The following is a 25458-nucleotide window of genomic DNA, read 5'->3' on the forward strand; positions in this document are numbered from 1 at the left end:
GTCTTTCTTAATTTGCATAGTCACAGCAACCCTCTTTCCACCCTCCTGTAAACCCTTCAAAGCTGGTGTTCCTGGGAAGTACCGGAGTCTCCTACACTGGTCTTGGCTGGCACTTGGGATAAGACCCTGGTGCAAGATGAACGCCTCTTGTGGACTCAATCAGTCTCAGACACAGCAGCATTCACTCTGCAGGAGAGATGGCTTCCTCCTCCTTCTCCCATGCCCCCTCTCAGCCAGCACCTGACCCCCGGTTCCTCTGGTGGGTCTGCCTAGAGTTCAATTCCTTCCTGTGTTCATCTTCTATGGCCTTATACTTTCTTTTGTTGATTTCTATTTACTTCAGGGCTGCTCACAGGTTTCCAGACAGTCCCTCAGAATAATAGGGGCTGCTTTTTGCTTTTCAGAGACCCCCCTTCGAGACTCTGTCTCAAAAAGAAAAAGAAAGAAAAGAAAACCAAGATGGGAGGCAGCCAGACCCTACCAGGGTGCCCTGCATGCATCCCATCTCCAAGGCCAACTGCTTTTCTGTCTTGTGCATCTGCCTGCCTGGAGCTGAAACTATTGGGCTGAACTCTGGCTCCCTCTTTATTTTCTTTCTATTTTGAGACAGAGTGTCACTCTGTCACCCTGCACAGAGTGCAAGGACATCGTCATAGCTCACAGCAACCTCCAACTCTTGGACTGAGAGGATCCCCCTGCCTCGGTAGTGGAGTAGCTGGCACTACAGATGTGTACCGCCACACCTAGCTTTTTAAAACTTCTTTTTTTTTTTTGTAGAGACGGAGTCTCACTTTGTCACCTTCGGTAGACTGCCGTGGCGTCACACTGCTCACAGCAACCTCCATCTCCTGGGCTTAAGCGATTCTCTTGCCTCAGCCTCCCGAGTAGCTGGGACTACAGGCGCCCGCCACAACACCCGGCTATTTTTTTGTTGCAATTTGGCCGGGGTGGGTTTGAACCTGCCATCCTTGGTATAGGGGGCCGGCGCCTTACCAACTGAGCCACAGGCGCTGCCAGCTTTTTAAAACTTCTTTGCAGAGATGTGGGTCTTGCTGTAATGCCCAGACTGGAATCAAACCGCTGCCTTTAAAGGATACTCTGGTGATGGTCTCCAAGCTGTGGGTGTGACTGAAAGGATTTATTTTGTTTGTAGTAGCCTCAGTGTATCAATGAGATACGTATTCTTGTTTGGAACACATGATTTTATAGCCAACAACTGAATGATCCATCCCTATAATGATTCAAGATCATACAGGATACAGTTAAGAAAATGTTTTGGCTTGGGCCTGTAGCTCAGCAGCTAGGGCACCAGCCACATACACCAGAGCTGGTGGGTTTGAACTCAGCCCAGGCCTGCCAAACAAGGACAGCTACGTCTAAAAAATAGCTGGGCATTGTGGTGGTTGCCTGTAGACCCAGCTACTTTGGAGGCTGAGGCAAGAAAATTGCTTAAGCCCAAGACTTTGAGGTTGCTGTGAGCTGGGACGCTACAGCACTCTACCCAGAGCGACACAGTGAAACTCTGTCTCAAAAAAAAGAAAAAGAAAGAAAGGAAAGAAAATGTCTTGGCATGCCCTTGATCTTTGCCAGCTCATTTGTAACTATATTATCTCGGTGGTTTAGTTTCTAGGAAAAAAAACAAGGCCGATTAAAAGCAAGTGCTGAATATACAAAGGCCAATCAGACAGAGGAACTGATAAAGCACACACTTCACAAGAATCCAATAGCCTTCTCCAAAACGGGGGAAAATCCTCCCCTCACCCAAACCTCATCTTTCCTAAGCTCCCAGCTGCCCTCAATAGGAGGAAATAACCTTCTCTGCCAGAAGGGTTCCCCAAGAGGAGGGGGAAGATCCCTGCCCAATTCTAACAAAAAAACCAAACAGAACAGAAAACAAATCTGGGAGTTCTGTCCTAGGAGCAGGGAGGGGAGACCAGTGTGGGTAGCTCCCGCATAGTCCCGAGACCCTGTGATTCTCCCCAAGGTGAATCAGCTTTGGACTCCACTGTGACACTGAGTGTGGAAGTCAAATAAAATCAGAGGCGAATCTCTCCCTTCACTGTTGTATTTGGGAAGAGAAAATTAAAATTCAGAGCAAACAAGGTCAGGAGTTTTATAACAAGGGGAAATATTAGCTATTGCTCTTTCAGAAGGTTCATTGGCACAGGTAATGGTTCGGAGTGCTGGCAAGTTCCACCTGTAGCAGCCGCGGTGGGTGACCATCCTGGACTGGAGCAGGTCATCTCAGAGGCTGCAGAGAAAACGGGCTTCAGTGTACAGTGGCAGCCGCAGCAGGCAGGCCGCCACGGCCGTGTTTCTGGAGCAGTGTTTGTACCAGGTGCTTTTCCCCACAGGCTGCGTTAGTTGAGTAGGACAAGGAGGGCTTAATTCTCATGTCAACTTGAAGAAAGGATGCTTCTCAAAGCTGCTGAGTGTCACCTTATACATACTCAGACCTGTGTGCCTTCAGTTTACTAACCAGGCTCCGTGACTGTGGCCTGTTGGAAGGAGCCAGGTCAGGGGCCCCAGGATTGAGGGACAGAGGTTGGTCCAGAGACAGAAAGGGGCCCCTGACAGAAGTGCCCAGGAGAGCAGGGAGGACGCCTTAAAGTGGGGGAGCACTGAGGGATGGCCTGAAGGCAGGAGGACAGGAGGGCCAGGCCGGAGTGGGTCTGGTCAGGGACCCAGGGAAGGCCAAGGGGAAGCACCGACGCCGGGAAGATAGGGGATGTGGTGCTAGAATTTTCTCACCTGAAAATCTCATCCAGCTTAGTGACCAGCTTATCACAGTTTTTATTCAATCCCTTCCATGGCACAAATTGCTTGCTTTGGTTGTAGACAAAGTTGTCCCAACAGCGTCTAAATTCTAAAATTAAAGAGTGGAGAAAGCAATCAGAGCCCAGCAGCCCCTCCCCCTGCCCTCCCAGGGCTGGGTTTCCCAGCTGCCAGTGGGGGAGTCCAGGCTGGTCAGACCTGGGCAGGCTCCCCTGGGACACTCACATTCCTATGGCATCCAGACCATGGACTTCCCCATAGTCCCTACCACAGCCCTACCTCTGACCCCCACCTCTCACCTTTAAAAGCCATGATGTTCATCTCGGCCCCTTCCTCATACATCCCGAGAAGTCCCCTGTGCATTTCTGGGTCACCGTGGTAGTAGAGGCGGGCAGCGAAAATGGTAAGGCTCACATTTCTGTGCTTAGCCAGAAAATCAGCCACAAGATCTGCACAGTCAGCGCAGGGGCTCCAGGATATGTACCAGGTGACTTGGTAGTGGAGGTCAGGGGACAGCATTCCCTGGAACCAAGTGAGGAAGCGTACTTCCGCATGGCAAGGAGTCTTGGGAGGGACAAGGGAGAGGAGAATGGAAGGGGGCGCTCTGGGTGGAGGGGCAGGCAGAATGCAGGGGTGGGGCAGTGGTAGGAGGGGGCAGGCCAGGAGCCCCAGGGCACCTGGTTCCTCCAGGTTCCCTCCTCCACCCTGCTCTCTTCTGTTCTGTCCTTTAGCTCCCCTGGCCCCATTCGTGACCCCTGAATGGGCTCTATCTGCCCTCCTCCTGGTGTTCAGCTAGGAGGCACCCTGAGCACCTGCCGGGCCCGCTGGGCTGGGCTTGGTCCCTGCCTGCTGTCTGCTGGGCAGGGCTGTGGAGCTGCACCACCCATGGGGCCACAGGACATGAGTGGCTGCTGAGCACTTGAAATGTGGCTCTGAAATGAGACAACGGTGCATTTGGAATACACAGCTTCTTTCTTTTTTTTTTTGTAGAGACAGAGTTTCACTTTATCGCCCTTGGTAGAGTGCCGTGGCATCACACAGCTCACAGTAACCTCCAACTCCTGGGCTTAGGCAATTCTCTTGCCTCAGCCTCCTGAGTAGCTGGGACTACAGGCGCTCGCCACAACGCCCGGCTATTTTTTTTTTGTTGCAGTTTGGCCGGTGCTGGGTTTGAACCCGCCACCCTTGGTATATGGGGCCGGCGCCCTGCTCACTGAGCCACAGGCGCCGTTCTACACAGCTTATTTCAAAGCATAAAAAGGCCAGGTGCGTTGGCTCACGCCTGTAATCCTAATACTCTGGGATGCCACAGCAGTGGATTGCCTGAGCTCACAGGTTGGAGACCAGTTGAGTAAGAGCCTATGGCTCAGTAGGTGGGGCGCCGGCCCCATATACGGAGGGTGGCCGGTTCAGACCGGCCCCGGCAAAACTGCAACCAAAAAATAGCCGGGCATTGTGGCGGGCGCCTGTAGTCCCAGTTGCTCGGGAGGCTGAGGCAGGAGAATCGCTTAAGCCCAGGAGTTGGAGGTTGCTGTGAGCTGTGTGAGGCCACGGCACTCTACCAAGGGCAATAAAGCGAGACTCTGTCTCTACAAAAAGAAAAAAAAAAAGGAGCAAGACCCCCGTCTCAAAAAATAGCTGGGATTGTGGCGGGCACCTGTAGTCCCAGCTACTCAGGAGTCTGAGGCAAGAGAATCACTTGAGTCCAAGAGTTTGAGGTTGCTGTGAGCTATGATGCCAGAGCACCTAGCAAGGGTGACAAAGTGAAACTCTGTCTCAAAAAAAAAAAAAACAAAAAAACACCAAAGCATAAAAGTGACACTAACTGTCTCATGAGGAATTTTTTTTTTTTTTTGTAGAGACAGAGTCTCACTTTATGACCCTCGGTAAAGTGCCGTGATATCACAGCTCACAGCAACCTCCAACTCCTGGGCTTAAGCAATTCTCCTGCCTCAGCCTCCCAAGTAGCTGGGACTATAGGCGCCCACCACAACGCCCGGCTATTTTTTAGTTGCAGTTCAGCCGGGGCCGGGTTTGAACCTGCCACCCTCAGTATATGGGGCCGGCGCCTTACCGATTAAGCCACAGGCGTGGACCTCATGAGGAATTTATATCAACCACAGGTTGAAATATTATAGTACAGACACTGAAATAAACAAGATATGAAAATTAGTTACCTAGTTTCTACCACCTTCTTAGTATGGGGACTGGACCAATGTAATAGCATTTCTTTCTTTTTCTTTTTTGTTTGAGACTGAGTCTCACTATGTCACCCTCGGTAGAGTGCTGTGGCGTCACTGCTCACAGCAACCTCCAACTCTTGGGCTTAAGCCATTCTCTTGCCTTAGCCTCCCAAGTACCTGGGGCTATAGGCACCCACCACAGTGCCCGGCTATTTTTGTTGTTGTTGTTACAGTTGTCATTGTTGTTTAGCAGGCCCGGGCTGGAATTGTACCAGCCAGCCCCTATGTGTATGCCGGTGCTCCAACCACTGACCTATGGGTGCCAACCCTGTAATAGCATTTCTCACCCACAATGTCCCATGGCTGACACCGCTATGTGGCCAGCCTTCCCAGAACAACCAGCCCAAACATACTCCCAAGGGTCTCCTGCCAGGGTGAGGGAGGCAGGGGTAGCTGGGACAGTGCTGGGGAGGCCACTGTGGTGTGATGTGGAGGAATCAGGGGCATGGTTGCAAGTCCAGCAGCCTAGCTGTGTCCAGGGCCACGGTCCCCCTCTCCATAGTGCCCTGCCCTGCAGCCTGCTGAACGCCAAGTTTAGTGACCAGTCCCACCCCAGGGTCATCAGAGTTCAGGGCAGTTCAGAAACATCCCCGTCAAGGACTTAATAAAAGTGGGCAGGCCGCAGTGCCCATAGCTCAGTGGGTAGGGTGCTGGCCACATACACCCAGGCTGGTGGGTTCGAATCCGGCCCGGATCAGCTAAAACAATGACAACTGCAACATAAACATAACAGGGCGTTGTGGCAGCGCCTGTAGTCCAGCTACTTGGGAGACTGAGACAAGAGAATCACTTAAGCCCAAGACTTTGAGGTTGCTGTGAGCTGTGATGCTACAGCACTCTACTGAGGACGACATAGTGAGTCTCAAAAAAAAAAAAGAGTGGCACCTGTGGCTCAAAGGAGTAGGGAGCCGGCCCCATATGCTGGAGGTGGCGGGTTCAAACCCAGACCTGGCCAAAAACTGCAAAAAAAAATAGTGGGAACCAATAGCCCCCTGCGCGCCCTGTCTGCCACTGCACTCCTTCCTCCGGGGCTTTCTCAGCGGCCTTAGCGCCTCCCTGGGATGTGGGCAGAGCGTGGGTCATACCTGGTTTCGGAAGACCCCCCTGTGGAAGGAGCCAAGTGAGTTGCTGTTCCCGTTTCCTTTCACCTCAAAGCACAGCCAGGTGTCCTTCTGACCATGGGGGGCAAGTGTGTTGTTGAACTGCTCGTGGAACGTGTTTGGAAACATTCCCTCCATTGGGTCACTAAAGGCCCAGGAAGAAAAGTAAAACCAGACTGTCCCCGACTCCCTGCATTCTCAGGGCTGCTGAGCCTCCCCCAGCCCTGCATAGCCCTGAGTGTCCCCTGCCTTCTCAGGAACTGGGGAGAGAGGAAGAGGCGCCCTGGGCTGAGAGGCAGGGGGGATGGAGGGAAGGAGGGGCCTGTGCTGCCTGTCCCCCAGCACATTCCTGCTGCTCCCGACCAGGGAGTTCCTGGGAGCAGAGACCCCTTGGAAGTCTAAGGAGGGACCTGCCTCATTCTTTCCTGTAGGAAGGGGGGACGGTGTGGCCTGGCCACATAGGTCAAGTTGATGACCCTGACGGCCAAGGAGCGTGAACACAGATCTGGGGGAAATAGGAACAGAGAGAGCATTGCCCTGGACAGCCAGCGGAGGACCAGGCTCTAGGGACTGGACCCAGGAGGGGCCAGGTGTGTGCCATGTTCTGGTCCTTCCCACTCAGAAGGCCAACATGGGAGGCAGCAGGAGGAGGGGGTGTGGGCCCCAAGTGCCTCCCCCGTGCTGCACACGCCTCCCACCCCCAACTCCAATCGCTTTTCGGTCTTCTGCATCTGGTGCTCAGAGCTGCACCTGACGGGCTGAACTCTGTCTACCCTTGTCCCCATGTCACAGAACAGTGGTGGCAGGTGTCCCAGGTCACCCTGTGCAGACCCTGCCCACAGCCTCTCACAGCTCCCTCCCCTGTCCTCCTAGACCCAGGTGCTGACTTCTGGACATGAAGCATGAAGTGGTCCCCAAAGCTACTTTTTCTCTAAAGTGTTGTTTGTTTGTTTGTTTTTCAGAGACAGAGTCTCACTGTCACCCTTGGTGGAGTGCCGGGGCATCAGAACTCACAGCAACCTCCAACTCCTGGGCTTAGGCGATTCTCTTGCCTCAGCCTCCAGAGTAGCTGGGACTACAGGCTTTGTCTAAAGTCTTACCTGAATGTAAACTTGCCCACTGAGGGTTTTCTATCTGCTCATTGCCCATCCCAAAGCTTGCCCTCACCCAGAGCTCCATCTCAGGGAGGTTTGACAAGGTGACCAGGGGTGACAGGAGGGAGGCCTGGGGCTAATGGTGAGGAGGCAGCAAGGTCTGGATGAAGGGGCTGTGTCAGACCAGGAGCCACCTGGGAGACAGACACAGGGAATAGGGACCCTGCACTCCCCAGCCGGGCTCCACCACAAGGGCCCTTGGTCACTGTCATAGGCTGAGCCGTGTCCCACACAGCATTTGTGTGCTGAAGCCCTAACCCCAGCAATTGTGAGTGTGGCTGTGTTTGGAGACAGGTTCACTAAGGAGCTGAATCACTAAATCGAGGCTGCCAAGTGAGCCCTCATCTCATGTGACTGGGCCATTTAGAAGAAGAGGAAGTTCTGAGGCACTGAGAGGCTCCTATGGGGCAGGGGCACAGAGGAGAGATCGCTGAGGACACAGTCCCGAGTGACCATGTCCAAACCACAAAGGGAGCTGCCTTGAGGACACCACCTTGCTGACCCTGTGACCGTGACTTCCAGCCTCCAGAACTGGGAGGAAGGGAAAGCCTGGCCTATGAGCAGCTGGCCTGTTGCCTGTCCTTGGAGCCACAGCTTGACAAGGTCATGTTTGCGGAGGATGCTCATTCTGTGATCCATCAACTCTACCCTAAACAAGATGCTTCTCAAAGCTACTGAGTGTCACCTTATACGTACTCAGACCCCTCTGCCTTCAATTTTCTGACGGGGCTCTGTGACTGTGGCCTGTTGGAAGGAGTCAAGTCAGGGATCCAGGCTAAGGAGCGGTGGGATGGAGGTTGGTCCAGAGACAGAAAGGGGCCTCTGACAGAAGGGCCCAGGAGAGCAGGGAGGACGCCTTGAAGTGGGGGAGCCCTGAGGGACAACCTGAGGTCCAGAGGACAGAAGGGCTAAGCTAGAGTGGGTCTGGTCAGGTCAACAGGAAGCACAGAGGCCAGGGAGACAGGGGATCTGGTGTCAGGAAGCCTGTCACCTGAGAATCTCATTCAGGCGGGTGACCAGGAACTTGTAATTTTTCTTCAGTCTGTTCCAACGCGTGACCCAACGCGTTCCCCAGTGGTCCACAAAGTTTTCCCAACAGTGTTGAAATTCTGAAATGAAACAGGTGAGACAGCTGTCAGGGTCCAGCAGGCCTCTCTCCTTTGCCCCTGCCCTGGAGAGCAGGGTTTCATGGATGCCAGTAGGAGTCTGCACTGGCTCTGGCCTGGGAGAGCTCCCTGGGGACTCTGTCTGTTGGCATCCTGACCTGGGACCTCCCCATGGTGTCCCTAAGGATATCCCTCTTTTCTCACCTTTAGAGGACATGATGTACACCTGGGTCCCTTCCTCAGTCATCCTGAGCAGCCCCTGGCGGTAATTCTGTCTCCAGAAGTAGTAGAGGCGGGCAGTGTAGATGGTCAGTCTCACGTTTTCATGTGTGGCCAGAAAGGCAGCCACTTGCCACGCACAGTTGTCACAGGGACTCCAGGACATGTACCAGGTGACATGGTAGTAGTGGTCATGGGACAGCATGGGCCTGACCCAGGTCAGGAAGCACATTTCTGTGTGCCAACGAGAATATCTAGGGCCCTGGGAGAGGAAGAGGAAGGAAGGGGGTGCTCTGGTTGGAGGGGCAGTGGCAAGAGGGGCCAGGCCAATAGCCTCGGGGACCCTGGTTCCTCCAGGTTCCCTCCTCCGCCCCTCCCCTCCCTTCTGTTCTGTTTAGTCTCCCTGTCCCTGTTCATGGCCCTTTGCCCCAGGTGTCCATCCAGCTGGCACCCTAAGCCCTTGCCTGGCCCTCTGGATTGGGCTTGTTCCCTGTCTCCTGTCTGCTGGGCAGGGTTGTGGAGCTGCTTCCATCTCTGGGGGGTCACAGGACACAGGTGTCTGGTGAGCACTTGGAATATGGCTCTGAAATGACACATGTGCAGGTGCCCAATACACTGCTCATTTTAGAGGGGAGTTAAAGAGGACACTTACCTATCTCATGAAGAATTCGTATTAACCATAGATTGAAGAAATACGTTAGAGATATTGGACTAAACAAGATATGAAAATCAATTGCCCAGGGCGGCGCCTGTGGCTCAGTCGGTAAGGCGCCGGCCCCATATACCGAGGGTGGTGGGTTCAAACCCGGCCCCGGCCAAACTGCAACCAAAAAATAGCCGGGCGTTGTGGCAGGCGCCTGTAGTCCCAGCTGCTCTGGAGGCTGAGGCAAGAGAATTGCTTAAGCCCAGGAGTTGGAGGTTGCTGTGAGCTGTGTGAGGCCATGGCACTCTACTGAGGGCCATAAAGTGAGACTCTCTACAAAAAAAAAAAAAAAAGAAAAGAAAATCAATTGCCCAATTTCTACCACCTTCTTAGCATGAGGACTGGACAAATGTAATCATGTTTCTTGTGTGTATGTGTGTGTGTGTGTGTGTGTGTGTGTGAGATGAAGTCTCACTCTGTTGTTGTGGGTAGAGTGCAGTGGCATCATGATAGTTCACAGCAACGTCAAACTCGGGGGCTCAAATGATCCTCTTGCCTCAGTCTCCCAAGTAGCTGGGACTGTAGGAGCCTGCTATAATACCTGGCTCTTTTTTCTATTTTTTTTTTTTTTTTTGAGACAGAGCCTCAAACTGTCACCTGGGATAGGGTGCCGTGGCATCACAGCTCACACCAACCTCCAACTCCTGGGCTCAAGGGATTCTCTTGCCTCCACCTCCCAAGTAGCTGGGACTACAGGCGCCCACCACAACGCCGGGCTATTTATTTTTTTTTTTTGGTTGCAGGCGTCATTGTCGTTTGGTGGGCCCGGGCTGGATTCGAACCTGCCAGCTCAGGTGTATGTGGCTGGTACCTTACCCACTTGAGCCGCAGGTGCCGAGCCTCTTTTTTCTATTTTTACTAGAAATAGGGTCTCACTCTTGCTCAGGCTGGTCTTAAACTTGTGAGCTCAAGCAATCCACCCTCTTCGGCCTCCCAGAGTGTTCCCACACCCTACCTTGTAATTGCATGTCTGACCTCCTAGGCTCCCATGAGGTGACGCTGCTGTAGGGCCACCCTGCTACCCAAGACAAGCCCCAACACACTCCCAGGGGTCTCCCGCCTGGGTCAGCGGGGCAGAGGTGGCTATGGCGGTGTAGGGTGAGTTGTGTGGTGTCACTGAGGTGTGATGACGTGTCCCTAATATGGAGGAATCAAAGGAGTGAGGAGGCAGGTCCAGCAGCCTATTGCTCACCAGGGCCATAGCCCAGCTCTCCCCAGTGCCTGTCCCCACAGCCTGCTGGACACAGAGCTCAGTTAGAAGACTTGGGGAAACTGACACTAGTAGGGTGAAGAGAGGGCTGTCAATAATGTTTCAGTCATCAGCCGCACCCCAGGGCCATCAGAGTCCAGGGCAGTCCAGCAGGAGTGTCATGTGTGTAGATGGGAGGCTGAGGCAAGAGAGTGGCTTAAGCCCAAGAGTTTGAGGTTTCTGTGAGCTATGATGCTACAGCACTCTACCAAGGGCGACAAAGTCAAATGCTGTCTCAAAAAAAAAAAAAAAAAAGAAAGAAAAGAAGGGCGGCGCCTGTGGCTCAGTAAGTAGGGCACCGGCCCCATATGCCGAGGGTGGAGGCTTCAAACCCAGCCCCGGCCAAACTGCAACAAAAAAATAGCCGGGTGCTGTGGCGGGCACCTGTAGTCCCAGCTACTCGGGAGGCTGAGGCAAGAGAATCGCTTAAGCCCAGGAGCTGGAGGTTGCTGTGAGCTGTGTGAGGCCATGGCACTCTACCAAGGGCCATAAAGTGAGACTCTGTCTCTACAAAAAAAAAAAAAAAAAAAGAAAAGAAAAGAAATGTGTGCAGAAAACAGACAATTGAGAGCCCACTGCCTGGCATTTTACTTTTAAATTTTTGTTTGCATTTTCAACTGGCCAAGGTCTTGCCTGGGTTGAGATTAGAGTGTGGGTGATACCTGATTTCGAAAGACCCCACTGTAGAAGGAACCAGGTGAGTTGCTGGTGGTTGTTTTCACCTCAAAGCACAGCCAGGTATCATAGCGGCGAGAGAGGAAGGGTCTGTTGTCAAAGTGGTAGTAGAATGTTTTCAGATACATTCGCTCCATCGGGCCTCTGGAAGCACAAGAAAGAAAGGCAAAAAACAGTGTCTCCTGGGGTCCCTACAGACTCAGGGCTACTGAGCTCAGTTCCCTGCACCCCTTGAGTGCTGGGCCTCCCCAGCCTTGGCTAGTCCTGAGCCTCTGCTGCCTTCCCAGGCAGGTAGACTGAGGAGAGAGGAAGAGGAGGGATGCTGGCAGGGGCAGCAGGCAGGTGACCCCTCCAAGCTCTCGTCCTTCCAGTGGGACACGTCCACTTTCCCAGTGTTTCTGTTCACCCTTCTTCACACCATTAGAAATAAAGGAGGCCGGGGGGTGGCGCCTGTGGCTCAAAGGAGTAGGGCGCCAGCCCCATATGCGGGAGGTGGCAAGTTCAAACCCAGCCCCGGCCAAAAACTGCAAAGAAAGAAAGAAAGAAAGAAAGGAGGCTGGGTGCGGTGGCTCACACCTGTAATCCCAGGACTCTGGGAGGCTGAGGTGGATGGCTTGCCTGAGCTCACAGTTTCAAGAAGAGCCTGAGCCAGAGCGAGACCTCTAAAAATAGCTGGGTGTTGTGGTGGGACCGTGTAGTCCCAGCTACTTGGGAGGCTGAGGCAAGAGGATTACTTGAGCCCAAGAGTTTGAGGTTGCTGTGACCTGTGATGCCAGGGCACACTACCAACGGCGACAAAGTGAGACTCAGTCTCAAAAAATAAAAAAAAATAAAACAAAAAAGGAAAGAAAGAAACCATGGAAAACAAAACTCCCCACCCCAAAACAAGAGGTTTGGACATTTCAGCTCCATTCATTGCACCTTTCCACCTGTCCATGTCACGAACTTGTTAACTCTGAGCCACCCCACGGTCACACCCCAGCTACTTCTCTACTCACTGCATGTATCTGGGCACCTGACACCCGCCTGAAGCCAGCAGGACATCCCCATTTTACAGATGAGGTGGCAGAGGCACACAGGGATGGGCTCACCTGCCAAGGTCACAGAGCTGGTGAATGATGGGGCTGGGCCCCTGACCAGGCCAGGCCAAGTGCAGCTGCTGCATCCTGTGACTTGCGGAAGTGTGCATGGGGGACCCGGCTCTCCTTTGTACTAAAGTTTACACTATGAGCCTTTCTCCTGATTTTTTTTTTTTTTGAAGTGAACATAATCTCAAGATTTTATTGTCTTCGTGATAAAACAAAAGAGGATCAGAACGGTATCACTTGACCCTTTCTCTTCTTATCTCCTCCCAGTTCAAAATGCTCGCATCTCTTAATAGCTGCATTCTCTTAGATCTGCAGCACACTCAAGCCTCAGCACAATCTTCTTTGTAGTTTTAGCCTTTTTCTGGAAAATCGGCTTAGTCTGCCCACCATAGCCACTCTGCTTCCTGTCATAACGCCGCTTTCCCTGGGCATAGAGAGAGTCCTTGCCCTTTTTATACTGTGTCACTTTGTGGCTGGCGCATGCCACACTTCTTACAGAAAGTCCGGCTGGTTTTAGGAACGTTCACCAAGTTTGCGCGAGCGCTACCGGCAACCCTTTCTCCTGATTTTTCCATTTTTTCTCTCTTTCCATTTTAGTGTCCCTGTTGCACAAGGTGAGCGTGATCACGGAGGCGCTGCAGAGATTAGGGGCCCTCTTCCTTACTCCTCCTCTCACAGTAAATAAGTCCTTGGAAAGAGAATTTATCTTCTGGCCTCAGAGACCTCTCCCCTCCTACCCACCTTCTCCTAAGACTTGGTGTGGAAACGGTGTAAATGTTACACAAAATCCAGCAATGTCTTGGAATAGAATTGTTAGTAATTTCCAATTGTTTCAAAGATCCTTTGGTAGCGGCGCCTGTGGCTCAGTGGGTAGGGCGCTGGCCCCATATACCGAGGGTGGCGGGTTCAAACCCTGCCCCGGCCAAACTGCAACAAAAAAACAGCCTGGCGCCTGTAGTCCCAGCTGCTCGGGAGGCTGAGGCAGGAGAATCCCGTAAGCCCAAGAGCTGGAGGTTGCTGTGAGCTGTGATGCCATAGAACTCTACCAAGGGTGATAAAGTGAGACTCTGTCTCTACAAAAAAAAAAAAAAGAAAAAAAATCCTTTGGTACAGCTCTCCCTGGTGACAGAGCTCAGGAATGGCGGGAAGTGCCTGGGGGGTCCGCCCCCATGGGCAGGGTCAGTCTGGCCAGGGCTTCCAGTGAGGCTGGGTGGGGGTAGCAGAGCCTGGGGTGGGGCAGGCCAGGGCAACAGCGGGGGTGCCCACGGACCAGACCAAAGACCCCCCACCGGGAGGGTGCTGCAGGGAACCGGGACAGGGTAAGCCCAGGTCCACACTGATGGGGGCAGGTCAGGAGGGGCAGCAGGGATCCCGGGGCAGAAAGGCAGAGGTACCTGATCTGTGGAATCATCCTGCAGCCTTGTCCCTGCCCTCCTCTTTGGGGCAGTAAGGTTTCATTTTCTGTTTTGGTGGCCCTTGGGGTAAGACACCCCTCCCTAAAGTGACCTCCCACAGGCCTGTGAGTTGTGGCTCCACCCTCTTCCTGCTGAGGCATTGGCGTAGGAGGAGGCTTGTTCCATCTTTCTCTAGTTTGTTCTGGCCTGGAGGACGGCGCTCTGAAGGAGAGTTACCCTCCTTGTTCCCCCCCCACCCCCTGAGCCTGGGGCTGCAGGAACTCTGAGAATTGCCCAGGGAAAGAGACAGTCAAATAAACTGGAGACAATGAGATGGTCTTCAGCTCTGCATCTGGAAAGACAGCCTGTTGTCTTCACACAGATAATGATCAACATGAGACTGGTTGAGTTCAGTAGGTTGAGACCAGCTGGCAAGAGGGACATCCTGTCTCTTTTAAAAGGCCGAGCACTGTGGCTCACGCCTGTAGTCCTAAGCACTCTGGGAGCCCTAGGCAGGTGGATTGCTTCAGCTCAGGGGTTCAAGACCAGCAAGAGTGAGACCCCACACCCAACCCCCATCTCTAAAAACTTTCAGGCGGGCGTTGTGGCAGGCACCTGTAGTCCCAGCTACTTGGGAGGCTGAGGCAACAGAAACACTTGAGCCCAATAGTTTGAGGTTGCTGTGAGCTAGGAGGCCACAGCACTCTACCCAGCGTGACAAAGTAAGACTCTGTCTCAAAGTAAATAAATAAGTAAGGTTTGGCGCTTGTAGCTCAAGTGGCTAAGGCCACATACACCGGAGCTGGTGGGTTCGAATCCAGCCCAGGCCGGCCAAACAACAATGACAACTGCAACCAAAACAACAGCCTGGCGCCTGTAGTCCCAGCTGCTCAGGAGGCTGAGGCAAAGAATCGGGCATTGTGGGCATTGTGGCTGGCATCTGTAGTCCTAGAAACTTGGAAGGCTGAGGCAAGAGGATCCTTTAAGCCCAAGAGTTTGAGGTTGCTGTGAGCAGTGATGCAACAGTACTCTACCCAGGGTGACAGCTTGAGACTCTGTCTCAAAAAATAAAAAATAAAATAGAAAAAGTAGCCAGGCTTTGTGCTGGGCACCTTGAAGAAGCTAAGAAAATTTCACCCCAAAATATGATTCCTTGGTATAAAGATTATTTTGAATTAAAGACTATTTATAATCAGGGAACTTTGAACGAAGACTTTCCTCTATCTAGCTAAATCTTAAAGGGCAGCTAGACTCCTTGTCACATGCTAATAGACCTGGCCCTAAGGTCATTTGAGACACAATATCTATGTCTCAGGTTAATTTACTAATCAATCTGTTTCCCTCCATCTACCCATCCCCCCCTTAGCAACCACTTGCTACAGGTATACTTTCCAATTTCTCTCCCCACTCCATTCTAAAAGGCATCTTTAAAAGCCACTGACTGTCACTGAAACTTTGGGAAATCATTCTTGTAGTTCCCCCCATGCGCATGGCATTTGGAAATAAACCTTCCTCTTATTAATCTACCATAACTATGAGTTGATCTTTTCAGCGAACCAACATAGGGGAAAAGGGCAAGTTTCCCTGAGACTCCCCTTCAACCTGTAATCTTAGCTATTTGGGAGGCTGAGGCAAACGGATCACTTGAGCCTAGGAATTTGAGGTTGCTGTGAGCAAAGCCAGGGCACATTACCAAGGAGGGCCAGAGAGTGAGACTCTGTTATTAAAAAAATGGGCGTGGTGGTTCATGCCTGTAATCCCGGCACTCTGGGAGGCCAAGGCAGGTAAATTGCTTAAGCTCATGAGTTCCAAACCAGCCTGAGCCTGAGACACACCCCTGCCCTTCTCTACTAAAAAATAGAAAAACTGAGGCAAGAGGATCACTTAAGCCCTGGAGTTGGAAGTTGCTGTGAGCTATGTATGACACCAGGGTACTTTACCCAGGGTGACATCTTGAGACTCTGTTTCAAAAAAAAGAGCTGTGCGGGCAGTGCCTGTGTCTCATTGGGTAGGGCGCCGGCCCCATATACCGAGGGTGACGGGTTCAAACCCGGCCCCAGCCAAACTGCAACAAAAAAATAGCCGAGCGTTGTGGCAGGCACCTGTAGTCTCAGCTATCCAGGAGGCTGAGGCAAGAGGATCGTTTAAGCCCAGGAGTTGGAGGTTGCTATGAGCTGTGTGACGCCATGGCACTTTACCCAGGGTGATAAACTGAGACTCAGTCTCTAAAAAAAAAAAAAAGTCTGTGCAAGTTGACTGGGAAAAGGGAAAGACTAAGAGAATTCCCCAGGCCCAGAGGACTGAGGTCTAGGTTTCACAGCAAGGAAGCCCAAATGAACTTTACCCAGACTTGCTCTTGAAAGTTTAGGTAATTTGGGCGGCGCCTGTGGCTCAAGGGGTAGGGCGCCGGTCCCATATGCCGGAGGTGGCGGGTTCAAACCCAGCCCCGGCCAAAAACCAAAAAAAAAAAAAAAAGAAAGTTTAGGTAATTTTATGGGGTGGCACCTGTGGCTCAGTCAGTAAGGCGCCGGCCCCATATACTGAGGGTGGTAGGTTCAAACCCGGCCCCGACCAAACTGCAACCAAAAAATAGCCAGGCGTTGTGGCAGGCACCTGTAGTCCCAGCTACTGGGAAGGCTGAGGCAAGAGAATCGCTTAAGCCCAGGAGTTGGAGGTTGCTGTGAGCTGTGTGAGGCCACGGCACTCTACCAAAGGCCATAAGGTGAGACTCTGTCTCTACAAAAAAATAAAAAAAAAAAGAAAGAAAGTTTATGTAATTTTAGCTTATAGGGCTCCTGGTAGGGAGCAATTCCCATTTTAATAATTTTATGGAAGAAAGTTATGAGTGGAGGAACCTAAAAGAATTTGGTGTCTAGTTTAACCTCTAGACAGTTTGAGAGGGGAAATCCAAGAAGGATGAGGTTCAGGAGAACAGGTCTTCGCAAGGAGACCACAGAATACACCTGCGGGGTCCTCTATGGGGACTCAGCTCTTGGGAATTTGTAGACTTGACTTCCTGGAACCTGGAAATTTCCACTTCTGTGAAATTCTGTAGTTGAAATTCTGGAACATTTCTCTTGATTCAAACTGACCAATGAGAAAGGTACCTGTGGATTGGAACTTTTTGACTGAAGCTAAAAAGGGAAAGATGAGCCAGTCCAGGAGTGCGGCCATTTTGAATTCTTCAATGCTCGAAGCTCCAGCTGCTGAAATAAAGCCCTTCCTCTCATAAACATGGTGTTTGGGTGCTCTTGCTCCACACTGGGCCTCGTCTTCCTGCAACAAGCTAAGGAAAGCTAACAATAATTTAGAGTTGGGCGGTGCCTGTGGCTCAGTGAGTTGGGCGCTGGCCCCATATGCCGAGGGTGGCGGGTTCAAACCCAGCCCTGGCCAAACTGCAACAAAAAAATAGCTGGGCGTTGTGGCGCGCGCCTGTAGTCCCAGCTACTCGGGAGGCTGAGGCAAGAGAATCGCGTAAGCCCAAGAGTTAGAGGTTGCTGTGAGCTGTGTGAGGCCACGGCACTCTACCAAGGGAGGTACAGTGAAACTCTGTCTCCACAAAAAACAACAACAACAACAACAAAAAAAAAAGCAATAATTTAGGGCGGCGCCTGTGGCTCAGTGAGTAGGGCGCCAGCCCCATATGCCGAGGGTGGCGGGTTCAAACCCAGCCCCGGCCAAACTGCAACCAAAAAATAGCCGGGCGTTGTGGCGGGCGCCTGTAGTCCCAGCTGCTCGGGAGGCTGAGGCAAGAGAATCGCGTAAGCCCAAGGGTTAAGAGGTTGCTGTGAGCCGTGTGACGCCACGGCACTCTACCCGAGGGCGGTACAGTGAGACTCTGTCTCTACAAAAAAAAAAAAAAAAACAATAATTTAGAGTTACAATCTAATAGCAGGTGTATTTTTATCCTTTTTTTTCATTTTTATTACATTGAACATAAAGGAATTGCAGATTTAAAACCTTCTTGAGTCTCAGAAGCCAAACCAAGGCCCACTACTTTAGAGTTTTCTTCTGGTCTTATGGCTCCGGGCCCACAGGCAAGTGACAGTCTTCATTTAGTTACTGTGAAGCCAGGAACCCTTGAAGCCAGGCAGTTTATGTATAGTTTCAGATATGACATGTAGGTCCCGGCATTGGTGTATAAGCAAGGTTTTCTTTTTCTCTTTGAGACAGAGTCTCACTCTGGCGCCCTGACCGAAATGCAAAGACATTGTAGATCACAGCAAACTCAAGTTCTTGGGCTCAAGCCATCCTCTTGCCTCAGTTTTTCTATTTTTAGTAGAGACAAGGTCTAACTACTGCTCAGGCTAGTCTCGAACTCTTGAGCTCAAGTGAATCACCCACCTCGGCCTCCCAGAATGCTAGGATTATAGGCCTGAGCCACTGCACTTGGCCTTAGTTTTCAGTCTTGAAGGAATTAATTAAGAAGAAAAAAATTGGCGCCTGTAGTCCCAGCTACTCGGGAGGCTGAGGCAAGAGAATCGCTTAAGCCCAGGAGTTGGAGGTTGCTGTGAGCTGTGTGAGGCCACGGCACTCTACCGAGGGCCATAAAGTGAGACTCTGTCTCTACAAAAAAAAAGAAAAAAAAAAAGAAGAAAAAAATTATTTTATCTTTGTCGAGAGGAGTATATTTTACCAAATGCCTATATATCATAAGTAATTTAAGAGAGAAAATGTCCTTAAATCTAGAAGACATTTTATTTATTTATTTGTCTGTTTGTTTATTTATTTTGAGACAGAGTCTTACTTTGTTGCCCTTGGCAGAGTGCCGTGGCATCACAGCTTACAGCAACCTCAAACTCTTGGGCTTCAGCAATTCTCTTGCCTCAGCCTCCTGAGTAGCTGGGACTACAGGCGCCCACCACAACGCCCAGCTATTTTTAGAGACAGTCTGGCTCAGGCTGGTCTCGAACCTGTGAGCTCAGGCAATCAAATTTGAGCCACAGAGCCCCACCCCAGAAAACAGATTCTTATGAATTTATGCAAATAACTATATTGTCAGAAATTAAGAATACTTACAAATCCTTTTCTTTTTATAGTATTTCTTTTTTTTTTTTTTGTAGAGACAGAGTCTCTCTGTACCACCCTCGGTAGAGTGCCGTGGCGTCACACGGCTCACAGCAACCTCTAACTCTTGGGCTTACGGGATTCTCTTGCCTCAGCCTCCTGAGCAGCTGGGACTACAGGTGACAAATCCTTTTCAAATTCCAGAGAAAGCAAGGAGAGAGAAAAATAAATGTCTCTAAAGTACATACATTGCGGGCGGCACCTGTGGCTCAGTGAGTAGGGCGCCTGCCCCATATACCCAGGATGGTGGGTTCAAACCCAGCCCCGGCGGAACTGCAACAAAAAAATAGCCGGGCGTTGTGGCGGGCGCCTGTAGTCCCAGCTACTCGGGAGGCTGAGGCAGGAGAATCGCGTAAGCCCAAGAGCTGGAGGTTGCTGTGAGCCGTGTGACGCCACGGCACTCTACCGAGGGCCGTAAAGTGAGACTCTGTCTCTACAAAAAAAAAAAAAAAAAAGTACATACATTGCTAAATGCTACAGATAACTCAAAAGATGGAAATGGGTTTTCTTGACTTCTGGAAAACAGTGCAGAAAGAATCAGCAATGTTTTTATTTTTTTTCAAGCTGTCGTCCTGGGTAGAGTACTGTGGCATCACAGCTCACAGCAACCTCCAACTCCTGGGCTTAAGCGATTCTCTTGCCTCAGCCTCCCAAATAGCTGAGACTACAGGCAGCTGCCACAACGCCCGGCTATTTTTTGTTGCAGTTGTCACTGTTGTTTAGCAGGCCCGGGCCAGGCTCCACCCACCAGCCTTGGTGTACATGGCCGGCACTCTAGTCACTGAGCTACGAGCGCCAAGCCCTATACACCTTTCTGACTTGTTTAGATCTATAATCATTTTCACAAACCCAAGTCTTAGTCCTATAAAATTTTCTTAACTTAGGGCGACGTCTGTGGCTCAGAAGAGTAGGGTGCCAGCCCCATATGCCTGAGGTGGCAGGTTCAAACCCAACCCGGGCCAAAAAAAAAAAAATTTTTTTTTTAAACTTTTGGAACAACCGTTTATTACATATTAGGATAAAAATTTATCATACAAGATTCTTTTTATTCGCTTTGCTAAAAATTGATATATTGATTAATAGATCTAAATTTTTGGGGTCTTTTGACAGAACTGAAGAAGCCAAGAATGAACTTCTAGGCTCGGTGCCCTTAGCTCAGTGAATCGGGCACCACCACATACACCAGGGCTGGAGGGTTCGAGCCGGGCCCCAGTCTGCTAAACAACATGAAAACTGCAACCAAAAAATATTGGGGTACTGTGGCAGGCACCTGTAGTCCCAGTTACGTGGGAGACTGAGGCAAGAGAATCGCTTAAGCCCAAGAATTTGAGGTGGCTGTGAGCTGTGATGCCATAGCACTCTACCAGGGGCCACATACTGAGATTCTATCTCCACCCCCCCCCCCCAAAAAAAAGAATGAACTTTATTTAGTAATTGGTTTCAGGTTTGAGACAGAGTCTCGGCTCGGTGCCTGTGGCTCAAGCGGCTACGGCGCCAGCCACATACACCTGAGCTGGTGGATTTGAATCCAGCACGGCCCGCCAAACAACAATGATGGCTGCAACAACAACAAAGAAAACCAGCCAGGCGTTTTGGCAGGCGCTTGTAGTCCCAGCTACTTGGGAGGTGGAGGCAGGAGAATCGCTTGAGCCCAGGAGTTGGAGGTTGCTGTGAGTGGTGATGCCACAGCACTCTACCCATGGCAACAGCTTGAGGCTTTGTCTCAAAAGCAAAAAAAAAAAAAACAAGGACAGAGTTTCACTTTGTCACCCTTGGTAGAGTGCTGTGCCATCACCACTCACAGCAACCTCCAATTCCTGGGTTTAGGTGATTCTCTTGCCTCAGCCTCTGGAGTAGCTGGGACCGCAGGCACCTGCCACAATGCCCAGCTATTTTCTTTGTTGCAGTTTGGCCAGGGCCAGGTTTGAACCTGCCACCCTCGGTATATGGAGCCAGCGCCCTACTCACTGAGCCATAGGCGCTACCCTGGTTTCAGGTTTTAAAAATCTTATTTGAGGCCAGGCTCAGGGCACCATGGGTCACTCTGGGAGGCCAAGGCAGGTGGATTGCTTGAGCTCAGGAGTTCAAGACCAGCCTGAGCAATAGCTAGACCCCATCTCTACTAACAAATTGAAAAACTGGAGCAAGGGGATTGCTTGAGCCTCTTGCCTCAGTTCTATTTATGGTAGAGATGGGGCGGGGAGCGGTGTCTCACTTTTGCTAAGGCTAATCTTAAACTCCTGAGCTCAAGCAATCCACCCCCCTCCGCCTCCCAGAATGCTAGGATTACCCATCTCTTCTAAAAAAGAAAGAAAGAAAGAGAGAGAGAGAGAAAGAAAGAGAAAAAGAAAAAATAGCTGGGCACAGTCCCCATGCCTGTAGTCCCAGCTATTAGGGAGGCTAAGGCAGGGGGATTGTTTGGGCCCTGAGTTTGAGGTTGTGAGCTATGTTGCCATGGTACTTTATCAGGACAGTAAGACTGTCTCATTAAGAAAAAAAAAAAAAAAGGCTCGGCGCCTGTGGCTTAAGCGGCTAGGGCCCAGCCACATACACCTGAGCTGGGGGGTTCGAATCCAGCCTGGGCCCGCCAAACAACAATGATGGCTACAACCAAAAAATGTCCAGGCATTGTGGCACCCGCCTGTAGTCCCAGCTGCTTGGGAGGCCAAGGCAGGAGAGTCGCTTGAGCCCAGGAGTTGGAGGTTGCTGTGAGCTGTGATGCCACAACACTCTACCCAGGGCGACAGTTTGAGGCTCTGTCTCAGGAAAAAAAAGAAGAAAAGAAAAAACAAAAAAAGATTTGCAGCTGACTGCCCCATATTTTATTATGTAGACACAGCAGACAGACTACATACATGTACATACACAGAAACACATCTAAACACATATGCAAACATGTAAAAATATCTTTTTGTTTTTTTTTGAGATAGAATCGTACTTTGTCACCTGCAGTAGAGTGCTGTGACGTCACAGCTCACAGCAAAGTCAAACTCTTGGGCTCAAGCGATCCTCTTGCCTCAGCCTCCCAAGTAGCTGGGACTAAAGGCGCCCGCCATAATGCCCGGCTATTTTTTTGTTTGCTTGTTTGTTTAGCAGGCCGGGGCTGGGTTTGAACCCATTAGCCCCCGTGCATGTGGCCAGCGCCCTAACCACTGAGCTATGGGCACCAAGCCTTTTAAGTGTTTTGACTTCAACAGCTCTTTCGATGGAAGAGCTGTTTGGTGAAGACAAAGAGGAGGAATGATGAGAAGGGGACCAGAAAGCTACAGAGAGGTAAAAGTTTCAGCACCTAGCTGTGAGATAGTGTTTGAATGAGGCAGTGAGGCAGTTTTTGAATCCTGAATGTTTTGTCTTTTTTTTTTTTTTTTGAGACAGAGTCACACTTAGTTGCAGTGAGTAGAGTGCTATGGCATCATAGCTCACAGCAACCTCAAACTCTTGGGCTCCAGTGATCCTCTTGCTGTAGCTTCCCAAGTAGCTGGGGGTACAGGTGCCCACCATGACATCTAGCCAGTGTTTTTTTTTCTATTTTTGCCCGACTAGGTTTTTTGTTTGTTTGTTTGTTTCCTATTTTTAATAGAGACTGGGTCTCCCTCTTCCTGGGGCTGGTCTCGAACTCCTGAGCAATCCATCTGCCTCCGCCTCCCAGAGTGGTAGAGTGGTAGGATAAAAGCTGTGAGCCTGGGCGGCCCCTGTGGTTCAAAGGAGTAGAGCACTGGCCCCATATGCTGGAGGTGGCAGGTTCAGACCCGGCCCCAGCCAAAAACTGCAAATAAATAAATAAAATAAAATAGCTGGGCGGGGCGGCACCTGTGGCTCAGTGAGTAGGGCGCCGGCCCCATATACCTACCGAGGGTGGCAGGTTCAAACCTGGCCCTGGCCAAACTTCAACAAAAAATAGCCGGGCATTGTGGAGGGTGCCTGTAGTCCCAGCTATTTGGGAGGCTGAGGCAAGAGAATCGCCTAAGCCTAAGAGCTAGAGGTTGCCGTCAGCTGAGATGCTACAGCACTCTACTGAGGGCGATAAAGTGAGACTCTGTCTCAAAAAAAAAAAAAGAAAGCTGTGAGCCATCACACCTGGCCCTTTTTTTTTTTTTTTTTAATTTTAGGTTAATGTGAGGGTATAAACAACCAGGTCACAATATTTGAATTTGTTAGGTAGAGTCCTGCTAATCCTGTGTCCCGCACCCAAAATGTATCCCGTAACCTTTGCCTTTTTTTTTTTTTTTGTAGAGACAGTCTCACTTTATGGCCCTCGGTAGAGTGCCGTGGCCTCACACAGCTCACAGCAACCTCCAACTCCTGGGCTTAAGCGATTCTCTTGCCTCAGCCTCCCGAGTAGCTGGGACTACAGGCGCCCGCCACAACGCCCGTCTATTTTTTGGTTGCAGTTTGGCCGGGGCCGGGTTTGAACCTGCCACCCTCGGTATATGGGGCCGGCGCCTTACCGACTGAGCCACAGGCACCGCCCACCTTTGCCTTTTTCTTCTTTCTTTCTTTTTTTTTTTTTTTGTTTTTTTGGCCGGGGCTGGGTTTGAACCCACCACCTCCGGCATATGGGACCGGGCCCTACTCCTTGAGCCACAGGTGCTGCCCTTTTTTCTTCTTTCTTTTTGAGGCAGAGTCTCACTTTGTTGCCATGGTAGAGTGCTGTTACAGCATAGCTCACAGCAACCTCAGACTCTTGGGCTGAGTGATACTCTTGTCTCAGTTTTTCATTTTTAGTAGAGCTGGGGTCTCACTCTTGCTCAGGTTGGTCTTGAACTCCTGCGCTCAGGTGATCCACCTGGCTCGGCCTGCCAGAGTGCTAGGATTACAGGTGTGAGCCACTGTGCCCAGCCTGGACTCCCCCCACCCCACCCTTTTTTTTTTTTTTGGTAGAGACAGAGTTTCACTTTTTATGGCCCTAGGTAGAGTGCCCTGGCCTCACACAGCTCACAGCAACCTCCAACTCCTGGGCTTAAGCGATTCTCTTGCCTCAGCCTCCCAAGTAGCCAGGACTACAGGCGCCCACCACAACGCCTGGCTATTTTTTGGTTGCAGTTAAGCCGGGGCCGGGTTTGAACCCGCCACCCTTGGTATATGGGGCCGGCACCTTACCGACTGAGCCACAGGCGCCGCCCACCCTTTTTTTTTTTTTTTAATAGAGGAAAGGTCTTGTTCTGTTCTCTAGGCTGGATACCCTGGTGCAATGAAAACTTACTGCAGCCTCAAACTCCTGGGCTCAAGGGATCCTCCTGCACCAGACCTCCCGAGTACAGTAGCTAGAATCACAAGTGGGGGTGAAGTAGGATATGAACTTGGTTTATCGCACTAAAGTTAAAATGCAGAAGAGCCAAAGACATTGTTCATGTGAACTGAGATGTAAACTGAGTTGTAGGTGCAGGAGCTCAGGCCCAGCTGGAGAGGGCCATAAAGAAGGTAATCTTAAAGGGAAGCTTGGGAGGTGATGGTGCACAATGGAAACTTTAATTAATGCAGCTGTAAGACCGGATGGACTTTCTTTCTTTCTTTTTTTTTTTTTTGTAGAGACAGTCTCACTGTACCGCCCTCGGTAGAGTGCCGTGGCGTCACACGGCTCACAGCAACCTCTAACTCTTGGGCTTAAGCGATTCTCTTGCCTCAGCCTTCCGAGCAGCTGGGACTACAGGCGCCCGCCACAACGCCCGGCTATTTTTTGGTTGCAGTTTGGCCGGGGCTGGGTCCAAACCTGCCACCCTCGGCATTTGGGGCTGGCGCCCTACTCACTGAGCCACAGGTGCCGCCCGGGATGGACTTTCTTTAATTATTGTGGCCATTTAAGACCTTAACCTACCGTTTTGGATCATTGCTACATTTCAATAATTGTTTCAGTTTCTTTTTTTTTTTTTTTTGTAGAGACTGAGTCTCACTTTATTGCCCTTGGCGCCATATATGTGTGTGTGTATATATATATAATTTTTTTTTTTTTTGTGACTTTTGGCCAGGGCTGGGTTTGAACCCGCCACCTCTGGCATATGGCACCGGCGCCCTACTCCTTGAGCCACAGGTGCCACCGTATAATTTTTTTTTTTGAGACAGAGTTTCAAGCTGTTGCCCTGGGTAAAGTGCTGTGGCATCACAGCTCACAGCAACCTCAAACTCTTGGACTTAAACAATTCTCTTGCCCCAGCCTCCCAAGTAGCTGGGACTTTAGGTACCCACCACAACGCTCGGCTATTTTTTCGTTGTAGTCGTCATTGTTGTTTAGCAGGCCTGAGCCATGTTCAAATCTGCCAGCCTCAGTGTATATGGCCGGTGCCCTACCCACTGAGCTATGGGTGCCGCCTATGTTATATTTTTAGTTCTGCCAATGGCAGCGCACCATTGGCGAGGTTACTCTTACTGTTCTCCTGAATTGCCAGCTTTTCTGATAATAAAGCTATACACTGATCTATTTCTTGTCTCTGTGTTGGCTATAGTGACAGGTGACTGAGCCACTTTTAGTTCAGCAACAGGAGCCACAATGCCTGGCTAATTTACTGTGTTTTTTTGTTTTTTTTTTGTAGAGATAGGGATCTCTCTATGTTGCCAAGGCTGGAATCAAACTCCTGTCTTCAAGGGATCCTCTGGTGTTGGCCTCCCAAAACGTGAGTGCGACTGAAAGATTTGGTTTGTGTTAGCCTTAAGATATTAATGAGAAACGTATATATTTTTTTTTGAGAAA

At 50.8% G+C, this 25458-nt stretch overlaps 1 protein-coding gene across 3 annotated transcripts in view; it reads right to left on the reverse strand.

Moving 5' to 3' along the window:
- Nucleotides 1-2049: 2049 nt before the first annotated feature.
- Nucleotides 2050-25458, reverse strand: part of LOC128580556 (DNA dC->dU-editing enzyme APOBEC-3F-like) — a 48235-nt gene continuing 24826 nt past the window's right edge. For all 3 annotated transcript variants that reach the window (XM_053582529.1, XM_053582527.1, XM_053582528.1), the window contains exons 11-14: nt 6104-6263; nt 3075-3339; nt 2752-2866; nt 2050-2251 (exon numbers count right to left, since the gene is read on the reverse strand). In XM_053582529.1, coding sequence (XP_053438504.1) covers nt 2245-2251; nt 2752-2866; nt 3075-3339; nt 6104-6263 — 547 coding nt within the window. In that variant the 3' untranslated portion in view covers nt 2050-2244. The remainder of the gene's footprint in view (nt 2252-2751; nt 2867-3074; nt 3340-6103; nt 6264-25458) is intronic.

This window comes from Nycticebus coucang, chromosome 3 (assembly GCF_027406575.1).
Source record: "Nycticebus coucang isolate mNycCou1 chromosome 3, mNycCou1.pri, whole genome shotgun sequence".
In the NCBI taxonomy this organism is placed as follows: Eukaryota; Metazoa; Chordata; class Mammalia; order Primates; family Lorisidae; genus Nycticebus; species Nycticebus coucang.